Below are 21,531 nucleotides of genomic sequence, written 5' to 3'. Positions count from 1 at the left end.
AGGCTAACAGCACTGTATAGGTCCTGAGATTATCACCATGAACAACATAGTTTGTCTCACTGTGGTTTTACATGATAAGGAAGCACTGTTTTGTCACCTTGACATTCAGATATTGTACCTTGACAGTTAGTTATCCACTGTATCCATACATTTTACAGATAGCAGTGTAGGAATCCATAGTGATGAAATTGTCTGAAAATTGCCTCACCTTTTTGCTCGTCATTGTCATTAACAATTTCATGTTGTGTATGTCCTGAGCTCAATCTCATTATCCCTCACTTTTATCAGGAGGACATTTTAGTATTGATTTCCTCATGCAGAGTACGTAATTACATATGAAAATGTCACGGCTTTATGCCCCTGAACAATTGTGAAGCAGGCGACTGGGATGACTAGGGTTTAAGCTGAGATAAGGTGAGGTAGAGCAGGTCTGCTAATCAGTCTCTGCCTTCCTTCCTGCCTGCCTGGCCCGAAAACGAACTCAAGGACAAAACTGCATCACTGAGCAGTTAAAAATGTACAGGATGAGACCGTGGCCCTGTTCTAATCCCTTTCAAATGCACCGTTCCTTCTTTCAATGAAGAAATCTCTGATCTCTGATCTGACACTGTAAAATAGGGGAAAGCAACGGGGTGGAAACCCTGTTTTTTCCAGATCTAAGGATGCATTCAGAAGGGACTCAAACAGGGTTCTTCAGTTGCTCTACAGCAGGGGTGTCAAACTCATTCCACTGAAATGTGTCTGCAGGTTTTTGTTTTTTCCTTTCAATTAAGACCTAAACAATCAGGTGAGAGGAGTTCCTTACTATACTGAACAAAAATATAAACACAACATGTAAAGTGTTGGTCCCATGTTTCATGAGCTGAAATAAAAGATCCCAGAAATGTTCCATACGTACAAAAAGCTTATTTCTCTCAAATTTTGTGCACAAATTTGTTTACGTCCCTGTTACTGAGCATTTCTCCTTTGCCAAGATAATACATCCACCTGACAGGTTTTGGCCTATCAAGAAGCTTATTAAACAGCATGATCATTACACAGGTGCACCTTGTGCTGGGGACATTAACAGTCCACTCTAAAATGTGCAGTTCTGTCACACAACACAATGCCACAGATGTCTCAAGTTTTGAGGGAGCGTGCAATTGGCAGGAATGTCCACCAGAACTGTAATGTTCATTTCTCTACCATAAGCCACCTCCAATGTTGTTCTAGAGAATTTGGCAGTACGTCCAACCGGCCTCACAACTGCAGACCAGCCCAGGACCTCCACATCCGGCTTCTTACCTGTGGGATCGTCTGAGACAAGCCACCCGGACTGCTGATGCAACTGAGGAGTATGTCTGTCTGCAATAAAGCCCTTTTGTGGGAAAAAACTAATTCTGATTGGCTGGGCCTGGCTCCCCAGTGGTTGGGCCTAGGTGGCTGCCCCCCTGCCCAGTCATGTGAAATCCATAGATAAGGGCCTAGTGAATTTAATTAAATTGACTGATGTCCTTATATGAACAGTAACAGTAAAATTGTTGAAATTGTTGCGTTTATATATTTGTTCGGTATAATTAGTGACCTTAATTCATCAATCAAGTACAAGGGTGAAGCGAAAACCCACCGACACTTGGCCCTTCGTGGAATGACTTTGACCTTTGACTTTGACTTTGTCCTGCTTGATGATGAGTTGGTCATTTGAATCAGCTGTGTAGTGGTAGGGCACAAAACAAAATGTGCACCCGGGGGGCCCCAGGACTCTGTTGCATGAACAATTCCTGACTCATTCAGCCTGAATAGTGCATCAATTCCCCAGCAGAATGTCAACAAGCTGCCATTCACAGTAGTGTTTTTATGACTGAGAGCCTATCTCTGTATGATGTCTAACTACACATCAGCCTGAGTCAACAGCTCTCATAAAAATGTGGGCCTCCATAAAACAAAGTCAGAGTTGTCTTTTCTTGGGTCCTTGTTTGAGATGGTGTCAGTTTAATCTGTCTCTGCTCCTTCTTTAGCACACAGTCCCTGGCCTTATGAGTTCACATAGTATGTCATGAACAAAGAAACGGTATCTCTCCAAATCAGTGGAGTTAGTAGCTACACAAGAAAATCTGTTCATTTTGCATTACTCTACAACTCTGTGAATGACAGATATAGATGTACTGTATAGGGTTGGGGTCCTTCTGAAGGAGTAAGATGCAATACCCAAAACCACCACCACATGCAGTGGGTCCAGGGAGCAAGCAGCCTGAGCTGAATGGAGCACTTTGGGAATTCTGTAGAACATGCATTTTTTCAATCCTAGGACGTGCTTGAGCCAAGCCCATGCTTATTTTCCATATTATGTGTCTAGGTGCTGTGATTTTATGGGACACGTAAATCTGACTGCCCTTTGCTTGTAGAGCTAAATAAAAGGGCAACAGTGGTCTCAAGGAATCTCCTGGCAAAGCTATTAGAACAATTCACTGGCACAGTTGAGTATCTATTTTTACATCACACTTCCTAGTAGCCTGCTCTTATAACTATTTGGTCACATGGCTCCTGTGTTGCGGCTTACTTTTGAATTGTTTAGAAAAGTAGATAACTTTATTACTTGCATAATGTTACTTGGATGATTGGCGATTAGATAACTTTATTACTTGCATAATGTTACTTGGATGATTGGCGATTAGATAACTTTATTACTTTCAAGACATCAATGTAGCAGTAGAACAAATATCACAATATCGGAATATAACTTTTTTTTTAAAAATCAATGTAGGCAACAGCAGAACACACATATGACAATATATAGGCTTCCTGCCTATGTGATAATATGAAGCACATATTCAGATTACCTTCACAGTACCGAACAAGTAGGTAAAGGAAAAAAAGTGCCCTACCTTAGTTTTCAAAACCTCCCACAATGACTATCCCCATGTCAAGTCCATTTAACTCCTGAGAGTTGCATCACTGTCTGGTATGGCAACTGCTCGGCCTCTGACCGGAAGTCACTACAGAGGGTAGTGCGTACGGCCCAGTACATCACCGGGGCCAAGCTTCCTGCCATCCAGGATCTCTATACCAGGCGGTGTCAGGGGAAGGCCCAAAAAATTGTCAAAGACTCCAGCCACCTTAGTCATAGACTGTTCTCTCTGCTACCGCACGGGAAGCAGTACCGGAGCGCCAAGTCTAGGTCCAAGAGGCTTCTAAACAGCTTCTACCCCCAAGCCATAAGACTCCTGATCTAATCAAATGGCTACCCAGACTATTTTTAGGTATTTTCTTAAAACTGCATTGTTGGTTAAGGGCTTGTAAGTAAGCAGTTCACTGTAAGGTACCTTTTGTATTTGGCGCATGTGACAAATAAAATGTGATTTGATTTGATTACGTAGGGACCTCTTCAGTAGCTGACCACCACAACCAAGACCTGTGTCAAGATCAGTTACTTACCCCACCGGCCCTCCCCATAACCTCTATGTACAAATAAGAGAGCAGGCCTGAAATCAGTATGGCAGGATAGGATGATCACACAACAGGATCACTGTGCTTTTACATGATGGTCTTTCTGGGGAGCATGAGAAATAACGAGGAGGCAACTTGATTTAATGCTGATCGCTCTTATTAGAATGTCCAAAGTGCGAACAGTGAAACAATTAATAAATCATGCCGTGAGAAGTACTGGATCCAGGCATATAGGTGCCGGCAGGATCCGGCTCAAATTAAGCACTGGTAGTCTGAAAAGGCCTATGGCACATGCATTTTGCAGGCATTACCTGCACATGGCCTCGCTGAGAACTCTCAACTCCACAATATAATGGAGTTGAGTGGCAATAAGTTCTGACATTTTTCTGTTATTTATTCAAAGTATTGTATTTCTGTGATAATCAGAGGCTGAGAAATTGGTGATTGAGCTAACGTGACATACTGGTAAGACCAAAAATTATAACCGATATGGACGATGCCATGAGACATTTAGCTCTAACTTCGAAACACTATTGGCTATAAACTCAGTTCCAATTGCATCTTAACAATAATTCTCAATATGGCATAGAGAAATTGACTGGAAGCTAAATTTGTATGTATATTTTTTCTACTTTATTTTGTTACAGTAGCTACCAATAACAAAAGTTTATCTCAATACTTTGTTATATACCCTTTGTTGGCAATGACAGAGGTCAAAAGTTTTCTGTAAGTCTTCACAAGGTTTTCACACACTGTTACTGGTATTTTTGCCCATTCCTCCATGCAGATCTCCTCTAGAGCAGTGATGTTTTGGGGCTGTTGCTGGGCAACACAGACTTTCAACTCCCTCCAAAGATTTCCTATGGGGTTGAGATTTGGAGACTGGCTAGGCCACTCCAGGACCTTGAAATGCTTCTTACGAAGCCACTCCTTCGTTGCCCGGGCAGTGTGTTTGGGATCATTGTCATGCTGAAAGACCCAGCCACGTTTCATCTTCAATACCCTTGCCGATGGAAGGAGGTTTTCACTCAAAATCTCACGATACATGGCTCCTTTCATTCTTTCCTTTACACGGATCAGTCGTCCTGGTCCCTTTGTAGAAAAACAGCCCCAAAGCATGATGTTTCCACCCCCATTCTTCACAGTAGGTATGGTGTTCTTTGGATGCAACTCAGCATTCTTTGTCCTCCAAACACAACGAGTTGAGTTTTTGCCAAAAAGTTATATTTTGGTTTCATCTGACCATATGACATTCTCCCAATCTTCTTCTGGATCATCCAAATGCACTCTAGCAAACTTCAGATGGGCCTGGACATGTACTGGCTTAAGCAGGGGGACACGTCTGGCACTGCAGGATTTGAGTCCCTGGCGGCGTAGTGTGTTACTGATGGTAGGCTTTGTTACTTTGGTCCCAGCTCTCTGCAGGTCATTCACTAATTCCCCCCGTGTGGTTCTGGGATTTTTGCTCACCGTTCTTGTGATAATTTTGACCCCACGGGGTGAGATCTTGCGTGGAGCCCCAGATCGAGGGAGGTTATCAGTGGTCTTGTATGTCTTCCATTTCCTAATAATTGCTCCCACAATTGATTTCTTCGAACCAAGCTGCTTACCTATTGCAGATTCAGTCTTCCCAGCCTGGTGCAGGTCTACAATTTTGTGTCTGGTGTCCTTTGACAGCTCTTTGGTCTTGGCCATAGTGGAGTTTGGAGTGTGACTGTTTGAGGTTGTGGACAGGTTTCTTTTATACTGATAACAAGTTCAAACAGGTGCCATTAATACAGGTAACGAGTGGAGGACAGAGGAGCATGTTAAAGAATAAGTTACAGGTATGTGAGAGCCAGAAATCTTGCTTGTTTGTAGGTGACCAAATACTTATTTTCCACCATAATTTGCAAATAAATTCATTACAAATCCTACAATGTGATTTTCTGGATATATTTTTTTTCTCATTTTGTCTGTCATAGTCGAAGTGTACCTATGATGAAAATTACAGGCCTCTCTCATCTTTTTAAGTGGGAGAACTTGCACAATTGGTGGCTGACTAAATACTTTTTTGCCCCACTGTACCTCTGTGCCAAATGTGGTGCTTCTATCACAAAGTGCACTATCAAGTAAACATTTTCATCTTAGCGCCGCACCACTAGTATACAAAAGGGAGATTATTTATCATTCCATATTAACACAGAAATCATGGTAAATTGTTTTTTTTGGGGCACATTTAAAAATATATATACTTTAATTAACTAAAGTTACTTTGAAAAATTTGTTCACTACATTCAAACTAAGTAAAGAATTATCATATGTAAATCTGAAGTGTTACAGACTAGAAATTGCAAAAACAGATCACTGTTAACAGAATGTGTAATTTATCCTATTAAACACAACAAATATGTTTCAAGTGAGAATTAGGCATGTCTGATGCCAGGAAATGATTGCCTACTTTACCCATATTTTATTTTAACTAAAAAAAGCTGTGTAGTTCCACTAGTTAACTACACTGCTACATGTCAAAAAGGTAATTAACTACTGAAAACACTACCAAGATTTAAATTTAGTTCAACCACCACCAAGCTACTACAAAATGTACTTAAAATACTAGTTTAACTACATGCAGTTCACTACTCCCCAACATCGTGTAGGATGTAACTTTTTAGGCCAGATGGGCATCTTTAAATGCCGGCTGGACCATTCTTAGGTCTTTGTTTGACATATTATAGGCCATCCTACACAGCGAAGTTTGCAAATAAATTCTCAGTTCAGTATAAATCACACACACTTGATTAGCAATCCAATTTCTTAATTGTGTGACATATTGTATGCTCTGTCATTTTCTGATGAATGTGATGAAACACACAACTAACAAGAAGGCTAACATTCTGCCATCAAGAGACAGTCTAAAAGGCCTTTACCCTCAATCATTTGAAAAGCTATAGATCCAAATGTAAAATTCTCACAGATAGTGACTCCTCATTAAAATCTGTCGGTTTTGACACATTTCATTCTGCTTCGTAAATCTTGCATAATTCTGGGACAAATGATGTGCAGCTTGAACCAAAGAAGGGAGGAGCAGACCTTCTCTCCAATTGGAAAATAAGGCTCAACTTCAGTCAGTCAAGCGGTGCATGGTTTGAAATAATAAGTGGTGCTGGAGATGGGGGGGGTCTTGCTTTTCTCCATTCATTTTTTCTAATATATTTTTGTGTATTTTTTTGTTGTTGATATTCTCCATTTATTATAGTGCTGATTTGACCATGTGTGGCGTCATGGTTAACATTGCTCTACAACGGAGCCACTGTCAACATAGCAGTGACTGATGCCACGTTCAAGGCAGACCACTCAGAACTTATCTTTCTACAAAGAGTTTCCAAGTCGGAAATGTCTGTTTCCGAGTTGTCTTGAAAGTGGCATGACTCCCATTTGATGTCATACAATTGGACAAAGGAGGTAAAATGTGCCATAGCCTAGAATTATAACATAATAATAGGGTGTTCAGAGATATTTTAGTTTAGTTTGTTTATTTGCATAGAGCCAAAAAATGCAGTTCTGTCTTGCCTTCCCATTGCTGCGTTCACGTGCTCATCGAAGCTTCCTATTTCCTACCTATGATGTCAGAAATAGGACTACGTTTAATTAATGTGCTTTTTGGTCGGAACAATTCTTCACTAAGTTAGCTAGCTTGTTTAACATAACAACATTATCAAACTACCCCTTACAAACCTAATCAAAATTAGACTTAAAGTCATGCTAATTATGACGTAGTTGTATATCATATGATACTCAAATAAATTCGAAGCAATAAGATATACAAGATGCAAGGATTCTCCTATTAGGATCCTAAGGAATCTTCATTGGTGTGAAATGGGGCGCCACTCCCTCGTTACAACTTATCAACCACAGTTGTGCTTGAAACCAGGTTTAAGTATCTGAAAGTGAAACTTTGACTCCACAGTTTAAAAACGTGTAGGCTAGGCTAAAATAGAATCTATCGGTGGGTAAGTATTTCCAGCAAGAATTCTAGCAAATTGAGGGAAAGTATGAAAGAACCAATCACTCCATCTGGATACTGAAATGGAGCTCATAATGACGCCTCTATTGGAGCGCGCACTGTCTCGAGCTTTTCTCCGAGCTTAGTGACGTCAGTTACCTCCTGGCAGCAAGCGAAGTCACTATTCGAGTGGAGGCTCTTGAAAGATACACAAGTAACCCAGTAGGAAAAGACAGACAGGGGAACACTCCCAGTAGGTACCGGGCACGTTAACTGTAAAACGGAATATTTTCCTCTATTACAGCGGAAGAGTAGAATTGATCTTACCCCGGAGCTGGGGGTAACGTTCGCGATACTCTACCGCAATGGATAGACTTTTAACTTGTCTAATTGCTGCGGGCAGCGTATTGCTTACAGTTCGAGGAGAAGTATTCAAAGGTAAGACTCATAATTTCTTGTGTAGTGTATTTTGTTTGTTTGTTTGTATTGCAAAAAGCCCAGGAATTTGAAGTAGCCTATGATAACGGGTCTGTCGCGCTTTCCGTCGAAGAACGCATTCCGAAGTTCGTTGTCTTGAAGGCAGTCCAGTGCCTCTAGCAGTACAACATCCAAGTTTTCTGACGAAAAGCCTGTAACGTTATAATGTTACTTCCTACGCATTTATTGTTCGACAGAGAAATTCGTGTATGGCTAGTTCGAATAGGGTGGTTTGATGTCCCTTTGATCAGTAAATAGCTCTAGTGTAAACAGACCGACGTGCCCCATCCCAGCGCATTGGAAACTTTTATAATGTAGTCAGCGCTGTGGTACGCTATTTCACCAAATACACTGTAGCATAATGTCGAATTGTTCTTCCATTTTGGATTATGGCTGTACTCTGGCAAAATGTTAATTATTTACATGATTCATAACCACAATAGTTGTTGAATAGCTGTTAGGTACCCCTTGGCAGATTGTTTTGGAGAGGGAAATGTTCTGTGCGCTACTTGGTTATTCATTTTGTCCAATGCTGATGCTATTGATTTCACGTCCGTTTCAAGTTGGTATACCATATGTTTATTGAATGGAACATTTACTAATCTACACTAAGGGTGACTGTCAGACTGACACAGACTTGTCTGAAAAGTTTTGAGATCCTTTGAAAGCCTAAGCTTATCAAAGCAAGCAGTTACTTTTTATAGATGCTAATCTATTTTAAGCAAGGGACGTCTAATAATCTAACTTCCTATTCCTGCTTATTGAAATAGACTAATTAATTTAGCATATAATATCTATATTAATGTAGTGTCAGAAGTGTCATTGCATATTGGCAACATTCCAAAGTGAAGGGCTGGGCAAATGTGTGTGGAGCGCTACATCTACACATGGATTGTTATACAGGTGCTTTGACATGATCTAGAATGCCTGTGTTTTGAATGGTAGAGAGCTGCATTTCGCACGTTTGAACTGTGGCTCATCTGCGCTTCATAGTAGGCATGCAACTATGCATACAGCAGGCAAGCAAACACATCTGTTTTTCCTCAGTCAAGCTACAGTTGGCCATGCTTTTCTTACAGTATATGTAATAATTAGGCTTAATGCCATTGGTATGTTGTTTTTAGTTATGCATCGGAGGATGATAGTTGTTTTGTTCAATGTAATGAAAGGTATTTTTGTTTTTTGCCCTAATGTGGTAGGCAAACTAACAGGCGTATTTATTCAAATCTAATTTAAATACAACACAACTTTATATATCCCCTTATGGGCAATTGGAGTAAGTTTTCTCACTCACATTTGTATCTAATTGATTGAGCCAGCCAAATATCTATTTTTGTAAAGGCTTCCGTTTGCCCGGCACAATATTTTGAATTCCATGTAATAAAAATGGATAAATCCACTATTAGACAGTGCGTCCATGCTAGTGAACTACATCAGTAATCAGAGCTTTTTCTGATGTTATGCATGTAAGTAGCCTTCCTACTAGTTTCTTGATTAGATCTGGGACGCATAACACTATCACAGCCTCTCAATGCCTTTACGTGTAATGCCTGGTGGTGGCAGCATTGTACATACCGCCACAGAATGGCTCTCTTGAGATTCAGGATTTGGTCCGCAACCTCATCAAATAACTTTTTCCACCGCCATCCATATTAAAAAGCACAAACAGTCAAATATTTGTTAAACAAAGAATGATTTTATAATGGAATGTAAATAACCATTTTGTTTACTTGCCAATCAGGGAGTACAAAACCAGCGGTGGAATTACAAATGCAAATTAAGTGAGACTTATTTTTTTTTTTTAAATGTACGTAATAGTTGTTGTTCTCCCAAAACGTTCAGTAATTGCAATCACATTCCCCACATTTATTCCTGATCCTAGCACTGTTATTGGTTTAAGGCGGTTCCATTCCCTGCTTGCGTCAGTTAGTTATCCATGAAAACTTAGACATACCACACGTCACTTTTGTAGAAGCCCACAGACATGCACTGAGTGATACACAGTAGACACAGATGGTTCAATGTTCAGTTTGGCAGTCAGTTCAAGCTGTCAAGACAAACACTATATCATCAAAATATGTTTCTTGAAGTGAAGCCTGAATGGTTATTCTCTTGCTTTGCTGGAAGTAGGGTTAAATTGTTAGATTAATATGATAGTTTGTGCCCTTGGCTGAGCTTTGTGTGTTTGGACACTGCACAGGGCCTGGCTGGAGTAAGTTTTCTGTAATGGACATTGTGTCTTGTGTGACCAATTTACCCAGGATATCCCCTGGCGCTCCCAGATGGATGGATACCCCTGCGCTGTTTCTTCCGTCCATTCACTGCTATAAATATATTTTTGTCGAGCTGCAGACCTTTGGTACATGCTGCATAATGCACATTGTTCTTCTTGCTTGGACTCGGCCACACAGCCTTTCTGTGGACTGTTGCTGTGCCTCTTTCAACAATCCACTTTCAAATGATTTGCCTTGTCTTTTAAGACTGACTCCCAGCACACAAAGTATAACCAGTCAAATAGCTTGCTATAGAAACTGTAGAGTTACTGGTTCTTCATGTCGCCACATACAACCCAGACTGATGGAGCTTTGCTGGGATATCTGCACCAGTGGAGAATTAAATTAAAATCTCCACCCTCATCCCAAGATGGAAGAGTTGCCCTAATAATGAACACACCGTCAATAATTAACTGGGATTATTAATGTCCACTATTGCGTTTCAGTCATACACACCTAGCTAGCTTGACACAAAGAAAGTCTTCCATGAAATTGCCCCCCCACCACCCCAAACCATTTTGCCTTCAAGCTACTCGGCTTTTGTGCTTTTTTTTTAGCATCTTTCTGATACTTGCTGAAGGCCTAGTGATGAATTCCAGTCTGCCTCGCTGTATTTGTTGTGGCTATGCACGGCAAACATTTCTAGCATTCTCCGACTCTGCGTGCTCTGTTTTTTTTCTCCCCAGTCCACCACCCACTCGGAACTAGCTGTGCTGATAATCCTGGTAGCTCGGTCAGGGCTTGATATTAACTTTTTTAATCAGTCCTTCTGATTTTATTATTATTATTTTTTTTTTAAACTTTCCGAAAGCTGATGTCACTTGTCCAAACAATAAAAAAGGTTTGTAAAACCATATTCCAAAAGGGTGACTGATTTTCTGTGCTTGCCCGTAGACTGTAATTTCGCTCACATGCTATGGGAGGGATGAGAGGAATCATGATATGACAAAATATGTTTAGCTGAGCCAAAAAATGTTGAATGGCCTATTCCACTCTGGTGGAGCTCTGGCACAAAAGACAGGCCTAGGCTACTACACTGTCTGTGTGTGCTGAAGCACGCAGAAGGAGAGAGTGACAGTCAACGTGCCTCATGTCTTGTGATGGGTAGTAAATCATCATGGGCTGCAGAGCCACTCTGCTCTCCTCAAAACTGGATAATTGTAAACTGATTGGCAAGTTTGTCTCATCCTCCTCTCTTATTAGGCCTAGGCTACTATGTGTTGTAGGTACAGTTGAAGTTGGAAGTTTACATACACTTAGGTTGGAGTCATTTAAAACTTGTTTTTCAACCACTCCACAAATGTCTTGTTAACAAACTATACTTTTGGCAAGTCAGTTAGAACATCTACTTTGTGCATGACACAAGTAATTCTTCCAACAATTGTTTACAGATTATTTCACTTGTAACTCACTATCACAATTCCAGTGGGTCAGAAGTTTACATACACTAAGTTGACTGTGCCTTTAAACAGCTTGGAAAATTCCAGAAAATTATGTAATGGCTTTAGAAGCTTCTGATAGGCTAATTGACATCATTTGAGTCAATTGGAGGTGTACCTGTGGATGTATTTCAAGGCCTACCTTCAAATTCAGTGCCTCTTTGCTTGACATCATGGGAAAATCAACAGAAATCAGCCAAGACCTCCGAAAATAAATTGTAGACCTCCACAAGTCTGGTTCATCCTTGAGATCAATTTCCAAATGCCTGAAGGTACCACGTTCCTCTGTAAAAACAATAGTACGCAAGTATAAACACCATGGGACCACGCAGCCGTCATATCGCTCAGGAAGGAGACGCATTCTGTCTCCTAGAGATGAACGTACAAAAAGTGCAAATCAATCCCAGAACAACAGCAAAGGACCTTGTGAAGATGCTGGAGGAAAGAGGTACAAAAGTATCTAGATCCACAGTAAAACGAGTCCTATATCAACATAACCTGAAAGGCTGCTCAGCAAGGAAGAAGCCACTGCTCCAAAACCATCATAAAAAAGCCAGACTACAGTTTGCAACTGCACATGGGGACAAAGATAATACTTTTGTAGACATGTCTTCTGGTCTGATGAAACAAAAATATAACTGTTTGGCCATGATGACCATCGTTATGTTTGGAGGAAAAATGGGGGAGGCTTGCAAGCCAAAGAACACCATCCCAACCGTGAAGTACCTGGGTGGCAGCATCATGTTGTGGGGGTGCTTTGCTGCACGAGGGACTGGTGCACTTCTCAAAATAGATGGCATCATGATGTGGATATATTGAAGCAACATCTCAAGACATCAGTCAGGAAGTTAAAGCTTGGTCGCAAATGGGTCTTCCAAATGGACAATGACCCCAAGCATATTTCCAAAGTTGTGGCATAATGGCTTAAGTACAACAAAGTCAAGGTATTGGAGTGGCCATCCCAAAGCCCTGACTTCAATCCTATAGAAAATATGTGTGCAGAACTGAAAAAGCGTGTGCGAGCAAGGTGGCCTACAAACCTGACTCAGTTACACCAGCTCTGTCATGAGGAATGGGCCAAAATTCACCCAACTTATTGTGGGAAGCTTGTGGAAGGCTACCAGAAACGTTTGACCCAAGTTAAACAATTTAAAGGCAATGCTACCAAATACTCATTGAGTGCATGTCAACTTCTGACCCACTGGGAATGTGATGAAATAAATAAAAGCTGAAATCAAATAATGGATAAATAAAAAAAATCTCTCTACTATTATTCTGACATTTCACATTCTTACAATAAAGTGGTGATCCTAACTGACCTAAGACAGGGAATTACTAGGATTAAATGTCTGGAATTATGAGAAACTTAGTTTAAATGTGTTTGGCTAAGGTGTATGTAAACTTCCCACTTCAACTGTAGGTTGCACATTGCTAGATTAATATGGAAATGGGCCTATGCGAACTATGCATCTTTTCCTAAGATTTCCTCATGTCTCCTAAATTAAAAAAATATATATATATTTGACATTTTGATTTTTCCATCTTGGTATAGGTTGCTCAATTTCACTTCTTGTCATTCAAAATAAATATGTGATTGAGAATAGCATAGACTCTGAATTTCAATATTATTCCCATTTTAAAAGCTTCAACTTGTGGACTTTTTTAAACACTTATTTTTTTGAGTAGTTTGGAAAATACTCAACTTTAATTTGTCTTTTAATGCTTTTTTGATATTTCAATCAGTAGGATTAGGCTTTTTGGTTATTTGGTTTGCAAGGATGGAATATTATACAATTTTTTGCCTCGCTTGCATGCATGTATCAATTCACTTAATGCTTTGCTCAACTAAGGTTTTTTTCAAATTTCGCAATAGATTTTTATATTTTGCTATTGTTTTTTCTATCGCTCTTATTTTTACCTTAAGCCTCCCATGTTTTGGGTTATTCAAAAACACCTTAAACTTTTGATCGTGAAATAGTACATCAGGAGAACTCTAGCATGTATTAACTTGAAAGTGGCTTAATCGGCCAAGTCATATTCATATGAAATGTAGAGAAACTAACATTTAGGCTTCTATAACAATAAGTCACCGGAGTGCCTGCTATGAAAGTAGCCTTTGGCTATAGGCCCAGATCATTTGAGGGAGAGAACAAAAAAAAATAATACTATTCTGACCAGATATTTTCTTAGACTCTTAGCTCTGTCTACATTGTTATTTTGCTGTGTGTGTGTTTTTTATATATATATATATATATATATATATATATATATATATATATATATATATATATATATATATATATATATATATATATATATATATATATATATATATATATATATATATATATATATATTAGTAATAGGCCAGGTATCATCAACTAGATTCAGCCACGGGCCATTTTTTAATTTATTTAAAATAATTGTTTGCTTGAGTGGATGGTCAGGGGGCCGGAACATAATTACAAATCATTTGTAGACTTCAAATTGACCGCAAGAAGCCCAAACGGATTTAATATTTGGCAAAAACATAATAATTTCAATCCTTGCTTACATTTGTATATGATCACGTGTCTCTATTATGCGTGAGGATACTTGAGAACTGATTTCCCAAATTAAAATGACTTGAAGCTGATTTCCTGGTGTTTTTAGTCTCTTTTTATGTCCAAAAATGAAAATGTTAAATAACAATTTAATTTAATTTTGCTCAGAAAACTTGGGGGGCCAAATAAAACTACCCGTGAGCAGCCAGTTGGGGGAACCCTGAAATATGCTATATCAAATAGGAATATAGACAATTTACTCAGTCAGCTATGCACTGCCCTGCTTTGATATTGTGATTTGTGTCATTTTCTTTTCTTTTTACTTCTTACTATACTTTTTACTAATACATACATACATACATACATACATACACACATACACATGCATACATACATACATACATACATACATACATACATATATATATATATTTTCCCCAGACAAGCCTTAATGTCGAGCCCTGTGGGTTGTGTTCATTAGGGCACACTGCAGAACAATAAAAACATGCCTGTTTTGGTTAAGTTCAGCTAGAGCTTTCTCATTTAATTCTGTTTTCTTCAATTTTTGTGCCTAATGAACACTACCTGGCTAGAGGAGTCTATTTGCAGGACATTGCCCAGGAAGGCCTGGACCAGCCAGTGTTGTGGTTTAAAGTGCACAGGTACAGACAGTATAATTACCCGTTAGAAGAGATGTTGAGCAAACAGGGCCCCCTCTAATTAAACTCAGCTCTTCTGGAGTCAGAGAGAGGGGGACACAGGGAAAGGCTGGATAACTCCTGAATCAGCCAGCACCGCCATACAGTGAGGGCAATAGGGTGACCAGGTGGTCCAGTCAGCATCTTGCGCTGTACACCACTGTCAGGTTTAACAAACCGCTGAGACTAAAAGAAGCTCTCTTATGATTACATATTCATTATTCCGATGGATAAAGGTGTTTACCGAATCTCGCTAGAGGCCTTTCTAGGTGACTGTGTCAGTCTAAGCACTCAGGAAAACAACTAATTAATTCACCAAGGACCACCCCTGCCCCACTTCCATGCCAACAGCATAGGACTTCTACTATTACTAGGATGTTGTTACGTACTGTAGGCTGGGTATAGGCTGTCCTCAGGAGTGTGTGTTTTTGTGTTTAGTTTTTTTCCTGCTTCCTTGCATGTTATTTTTCTGGAACCAGGTTACAGGAAGGGTGGCAGGTTAGTACACTGTCGCAGCTCTTCTTCTCTGTGTCCATGCCTTGCATATATGAGAATATGACCACAGGCAAATCTCTCCATTACTGTCATCCTGCATCTGTGGCACTCTGTGGAGTCGTCATTATGGGTCATTAACAGTTTGGGGCCACGGTGTTCTTCTCAGTCATGTTCTTCTCCTCTGTGTTCCCCCTCCCCCTGCTCTAATTTGTGACCAAAAGTCATTGTTGCTCCTAAAGGAAGTTTGAGAAACAACCTCCCTTTCCGACCTTCCCGGGCCAGGAGTTTTCTGAAGGAAAGGAGGCCCACGTCGGCTTTAGCGTGGCCTTTCATAGAGCTGCAGTGAAAACGACAACATCAGGGAATGATTCGCAGTCTAGGGCATCATCATCAGTTTCTATACTACTGTGGAATCATTGGAGCCCCCTGAACCCTCCCCAGAAAATTTGTTTCTTGGATAAGTCATTTTTATTCCCCTGTATTGATATTTTTAATAGTTGCCAAACCCTGATGCCCAGCACTAATCCCCATCATTTATTTCTGTCTCTGCTAAATGGGGAAGGTATAAATATTTGCTCAGAACGCAAGGACCATGTAGTGACAACTTATACTTTTTTTTTCTTTTTTATGTTTTAATTATTTTCCTTACTTTTCACTTACTCTGTGGGTATTTATTGCAAAGCAAGCAGAAGGGAATTTTAAAAAATACAAATAAATCTTTGTTAGTCATTTTAATTGGGGACGTTAAAAGGGGCAGCATTGCGTACCGGCTGGTCTTTAGCTCTGCAGCGTGATGAACTGTTTGGATGTTGACTGCTGAAATTTGCAGCTTAGCGTTGCTTTTCAAACTGAATTCCACCCCATTAGCAGAAGTTTGTCACATTCATCATCCCATTTGTCCTGGGTTCTCTCCATGTCTGAAAGACTTAATCAGCCATCTTGTCAATGGTAAAGAGACACCGATTAGAGTGAGACTGATGGAAAATTACAAGATGGAACTAAATAGCCAAGCTGTGTGTGGCCTTTATGGTTTACCCTAGATCTCCCAGCTTTTTTCTCTCAGACATTTTTTTGAAAAATAAATAAAAATGCTGCTCCATATTAAGTTTGAAAATCTCCATTCCTTTTTGCCACAGAGCAGCAAAAAGTGTTTGACCTCTGTCCTAGTGTCAAACCCAAATCATATGACTTTAATAGCTCACAGCCTGGTCTCAAGGCCTTCGTCTTAAGCCAATTTAGGTTTACGCTGTGTTGGGCTGAGTGCCACGGCCCTGAGCAGGGTGAGACTGGCTCAAGGAGGAACATTTTTAATGGTATTAATGGTCCCATCAGCATGTGGTCACATTGACACTGTCAGCTCTCAGGGGCCCACTGGAAACACCAACAGGGGGAGAAAAAAAAGCTGTGAAACCAAAAGCAGGCAAAAACAGCTCTTGTAGTAGAAGCTTGTTGATGTCGCGTTAGACTGTTAGGTCTTTACTTGAGGTTTTAGCAATTTAAATAACCAGCTTTAATGCGTGTAAACCAACCCCCCCCCCCCCCCCCCCCGGCGAACAACCTTTTTTTTATTGAGCATGCAGCTGTGCCAGACCTCCGACTATATTAACACGAGGCGTTGTTAAACACAGTTTATTAGAATCCAGGACTAGACGCTCTCTGTTCTCGGTCTTAGCCGTCACCCTAATTATTTTTTCCACCAACCCTGCGACAGCAGCAAAATCTTCCCCAAATATAGATAATGAAAGGATTTAAAGAAGAAACGTCTCCTATGAAAAGCAGTCAAAGCTCTGCTACTAGTTGTGATGCGTTTTACGGTTGATCTTAAAGTCGCACCAAGCCACTGGAGGGGCCCGCATGTCTTCAAGTGGTCGGAGAACTTCTACAAATCAGATTTAGAGGAGGCTTAAAAAGCCTAGCACGATAGGGGAGAGGCGTTCTGCGAACAGACGCCACAAGGGGAACATTGAGGTAAGAGCTTGCTGAATGTGCAAGTACAATCTTAGAGGGATTAATCGATATGAGGGTCACCGGCTCGCTGTATTAAATAATGTTGTCTTTCAGTCGCACACAAACCGTCCTAATCCTATAGCCGCCAGCCCTGTCTCAACACATGGTGGACAGATATTAAAACAGGCCAATATTAAATCCAGGCCAGCACAAAACAATAAGCCAAGGGAAAATGATACGGCTTAAGAATATACCCGGCAATCAGACAGACCTCTCTCCACAGGTCAGAGGAATTATGGGGTCATCTAAATTATAATCTCCCAAAGGAGGGGGGGCTCCAACAACAACTTTTCAACTGTAGCCTCACTGAAGGATTGTGATGAATTAGCATTGTGTTTAAGATGCAGATTTAACATTTTACTGGAACACGCTGAAATATGCACATATCACTTTAGATTTCTCAGCGGTATGTACTTTCCTCACTCCAAGTTGAGTGGATTCCACACAGTGTAGGAAGGCCTCTGGAAATTCTCTAAAATCTTGAAATGTGTTTTCAAAGGAGTGGAATGTAAATATTTTATTGGGGTATTATAATTCCATCTTTATCATAATTATCATAACAGCTGTCCTTGGAGCTTGTCCACGAGTGCTGCTGTGCTTTATTATAATATCTGTGTGAGTTAAAGTGAGGGAGATGAAACAGAAAGCCATTAAACACCACAGGCATTAATGGGGAGAAGTGGTTAGGGAATTGGATATGTGAACAGCAGCACGCTGCCCGAAGGGGACAGAACTGCTCTCTTTATCCCCGGGAAAGGTACTTAACCTATATTGCAACTGTAAATATTCATAAGTGGGTAATACGTAAAATGTGGAGTTAGACTCAATACATATCTAACATTAACTTTAAGGAAATGGAGTATGAAATGAAGTCACTAAAGTGACATCGATCTTGTGACTGTGGGTTTGGGGCCCATCTCCCTGCGTGTATTTATTTACATGCAGTGGAGATTTGGTGTTGTCGTTGGAGTCATTTCTGAGCCTGTTTATGAGTGTGGTGAGTTTTTGGGTCAGTGTCTGCCCTGCTCCTGTCCTCCACTTGTAGCTGTAAGTATTTCTGGAAATAATGAAGTGGTTACCCCGGGGTGACGGCAGCACCTTCTTTACCTCCCCATATTTCATCCAGGCTGATTGATGAGGTTCTATATGTATGTCATCCGTTTAGATGGGGGAGAAAGTGAGGGGCACATTTTTCAAGAAACATCCGAGTCCGACAAGCCCCCAGTGGGTTGTGCAATGTTAAGTGAGGTTAACAGAACGCTTAAAATTAGAGCAGTGTGAGCCTTATAGGGGCTAAACTAGTTATGAAGTTGGGCAAAGAGCACAACCAAAGCAGACCAGGTTTCTTGAAGAGATGGCATGTATTTTCTGTTGCAAATGGGAAGGTAGGCTGTAACTTCTTATTGATTGATGGACACTCTATGGGCAATCTTCCTGAAAAGGGATCTTTACTTTTGCTTTAGTGTTTTTAGACACTTCACTTACTAATCAGGATTGGAGCAGTGCTCTAGCTGCAGACTTTAGCATGAAAATGCTTTTCCAAATATCCATATGGGTTCCAGCTGTACACCCTCAAGGAAAACAAAGAATGATGGATAGGAGAACTTCTAGTGGGATACACAAAGTACCCTGTGGAAGGGTTTTACATTTTAAGATTCTGGATGTTCCCTTCTTAGACCCAACAAATTGATGGCAACCTAGTCCCAACAAAGCATTGTTCTTCCAGCAGATTTCCCCAATAGAAGTTTATGCCTCCATGATAACCAACCCAGCTCCGCCACCAGTGCATTACCTCGCTGGTAGCTCCACGAGGTTCACTGAGAAAGGTAGCTCCACGAGGTTCACTGAGAAAGCTCGGAAGCACGAAATAAGCCCCCCCAAAACAAGATAAACGAGGCAAATCTCAAATGGCCAAAATCCAATTGAATCCAATTTGGCCAAATCCTTGCTGCTTGGTTTTCAGATCGGTCTAAAAACACACTGTGTGGCATTGCTTGGCTGATATACCAAAGTCTTGTTTTGTTTTCTTAATCTTCCTCAAGTTTTGCTTTCTAATCCCCCTAATCCTCACACTAAACAGAAAAACAAATCATCTATACCCAGACAGAAAAAACACAGCTTGTGAAAGTTTTTCTCTGGCCTTTTTATGCAGTAATATCAGAGGAGATGGATGCTCTCTGATGATTCACTAAGACCGACAACTGTTCATATTGTAGGTTGACTCTTTACTGCCAAACTGGGAGATTGGAGGCTGGCTGGCTGGCGGGGTAGCACAGCCTTGTACGCAGACAGGGAGACAGAGGGGTCTTAGATGGTTATATGGACTGCTTTGCAATTGAGATTGGCAGATGGGGAGGCAGGCAGGCCAATAGACAGTCAGCGAGGGGAATAGGGTAGGAGGCAGAGATAGGCAGGCAGGGCTGGTGGCAGGAGACAGAACCATGGAGCCCCGGGCCTTTCCAGAGGCACTGCATTAACAGGGACAGAGCTGGTAGGGGGGTGGGTTCCATCTCAGAACTACTATTGCTCCTCCAGTTCTTAACCCCCTCACACCCAGCCCTGCCAAGTATGTGACACGTCAACTCATCTGGGGTGAGCTCTCCAGCATGGAGCCCCTCTCATGGATGTCTTGGTAGAGATGTGGTACTGTGCTTTCACACCTTTCAGTGTATTTGTCATCGGGGGGGGGGGGGGGGGGGTTGCGTTGGTCTAGTGGTCTGATTTGCAACCTGGCGTGTCAACAGCTGAATCTGTTTAGAGTTTAGAGCCAGCAGAGTTCTGCATTAACAACATTCTGTATCAGAGACAATGTCTTGTCTCTACTCCAGGGGTAGGTATGTTTCACTGGCTTGGTAATAAAGTGCATAAACTGGGTCATTGACCCCACCCACCCCACCATCCCCTTGCCTGAAGTGTTGACACCGCAGCCCCCAAAGAGAACCCAGCAGGCAGTGAACTCTCTCATCCTCACCCGATGCCCATCTAAACCAAGACAGCTCCCAACCCAGCCTTTCCAGACGGGGGGGCATGAGGGGGACCGACTGAGGATTTGTTGTTGCTAGCTTTTGCTAACTCACTAAAACCACTGCGACCTAATAAGCCCTCTCTCTCTCCTCTCTTCCCCACAACTCCTCTCTAACCATTTTACGGAGCTAAGTGCGCAGCAATCCAGAGGTGATTGGGCGTAATCCTTTAGCATGGGGGAATATTGTGTGTGGAAGTGAGTGCTGCCGAGTGTTGAGATGCAGCAAGGCAAATAATGAAGGCATGTGTTTACCTATAATTCCCTTCACCCAGGGAGATGGATTAGTGCGAACGGAGAGCTTGTTGTCAGATTTCTTAAGTTGCCTTCAAGTATGAAGCCCCTCCACACACACACACACACACACACACACACACACACACACTGGCCCCCGCGGAGGGTTTTAGTGTGCCGGGCCTGAATAGGGGGGTCTTTCATGCCTAATAGTCCAGAGACTGAGTTTTCGTCCCCCTGCCCCGGCAGCCATTATAGCCCTCTTTAGTCACCAGAGGAGAGGCAACATCAAACAGCAGGAATCGCCTCATACTGTATAAGCTCCCGAGCTCCGCCAAGCATTGCACACATATGCTACTTTTCAACTGGAACACCAGTGTTACACTAGTGTATACAACCCGTATGTTATACTAGGGACATTGCTTCCATAGCTATGTCTGACAGTGAGGACTTGTGAATAGTGCTGTTACGGAGACGAGAGCCAGCTGCTCATAGCTGGTTGATGCATTGAATGAAAAGTGTTCCTATAAGCCCATGTTGCGCAACATTTCTATAGGCAATGCAATTGCGTGAGAGAACAGTGTTTTCATGGCCTCTATTAAAAAGAGGATCCTATCAGCTTTCAATAGGCTAGGAGTACTATATTGATTTCTTAATATTAAAGACATTGCTTTCCTTTACAACCGGAGTAGCCTACCTGGCTGGCATGACAATGAACCGTGGGAAAAGCGCCCTCCATTCGCTATTCAAGTGCAAACGGATGTCTTTTCCCCCTGCCCCACAGGTGCATAATAAGGGCCCATTCTAAATCCAAATTTCACACACATTATTTAGTATATGTAAAAACAAGATTACATTGAGAATAGTCTGAGTGAGAATATTATCACTGGTGAACGATGCCCAGCGTGTGCAGTCTAAGGCAAGAAACGGTG

At 41.3% G+C, this 21,531-nt stretch overlaps 1 protein-coding gene across 12 annotated transcripts in view; it reads left to right on the top strand.

Annotated features, from left to right (window-relative positions):
* Positions 1-7,562: 7,562 nt before the first annotated feature.
* LOC139367028 (receptor-type tyrosine-protein phosphatase mu-like) overlaps positions 7,563-21,531 on the top strand; it is a 296,813-nt gene continuing 282,844 nt past the window's right edge. For 11 of the 12 annotated variants that reach the window (XM_071104928.1, XM_071104927.1, XM_071104930.1 and 8 more), the window contains exon 1: positions 7,565-7,849. In XM_071104928.1, the coding sequence (XP_070961029.1) occupies positions 7,777-7,849 (73 nt within the window). In that variant the 5' untranslated portion in view covers positions 7,565-7,776. Of the gene's footprint in view, positions 7,850-21,531 lie in introns of all 12 variants that reach the window. The other variant, XM_071104931.1, reaches the window with a different exon arrangement.

This window comes from Oncorhynchus clarkii, chromosome 15 (genome assembly GCF_045791955.1).
Source record: "Oncorhynchus clarkii lewisi isolate Uvic-CL-2024 chromosome 15, UVic_Ocla_1.0, whole genome shotgun sequence".
Lineage (NCBI taxonomy): Eukaryota > Metazoa > Chordata > Actinopteri > Salmoniformes > Salmonidae > Oncorhynchus > Oncorhynchus clarkii.
The sequence above is the reverse complement of the archived record's forward strand: the minus strand, read 5'-3'. Positions and strand labels throughout refer to the sequence as shown.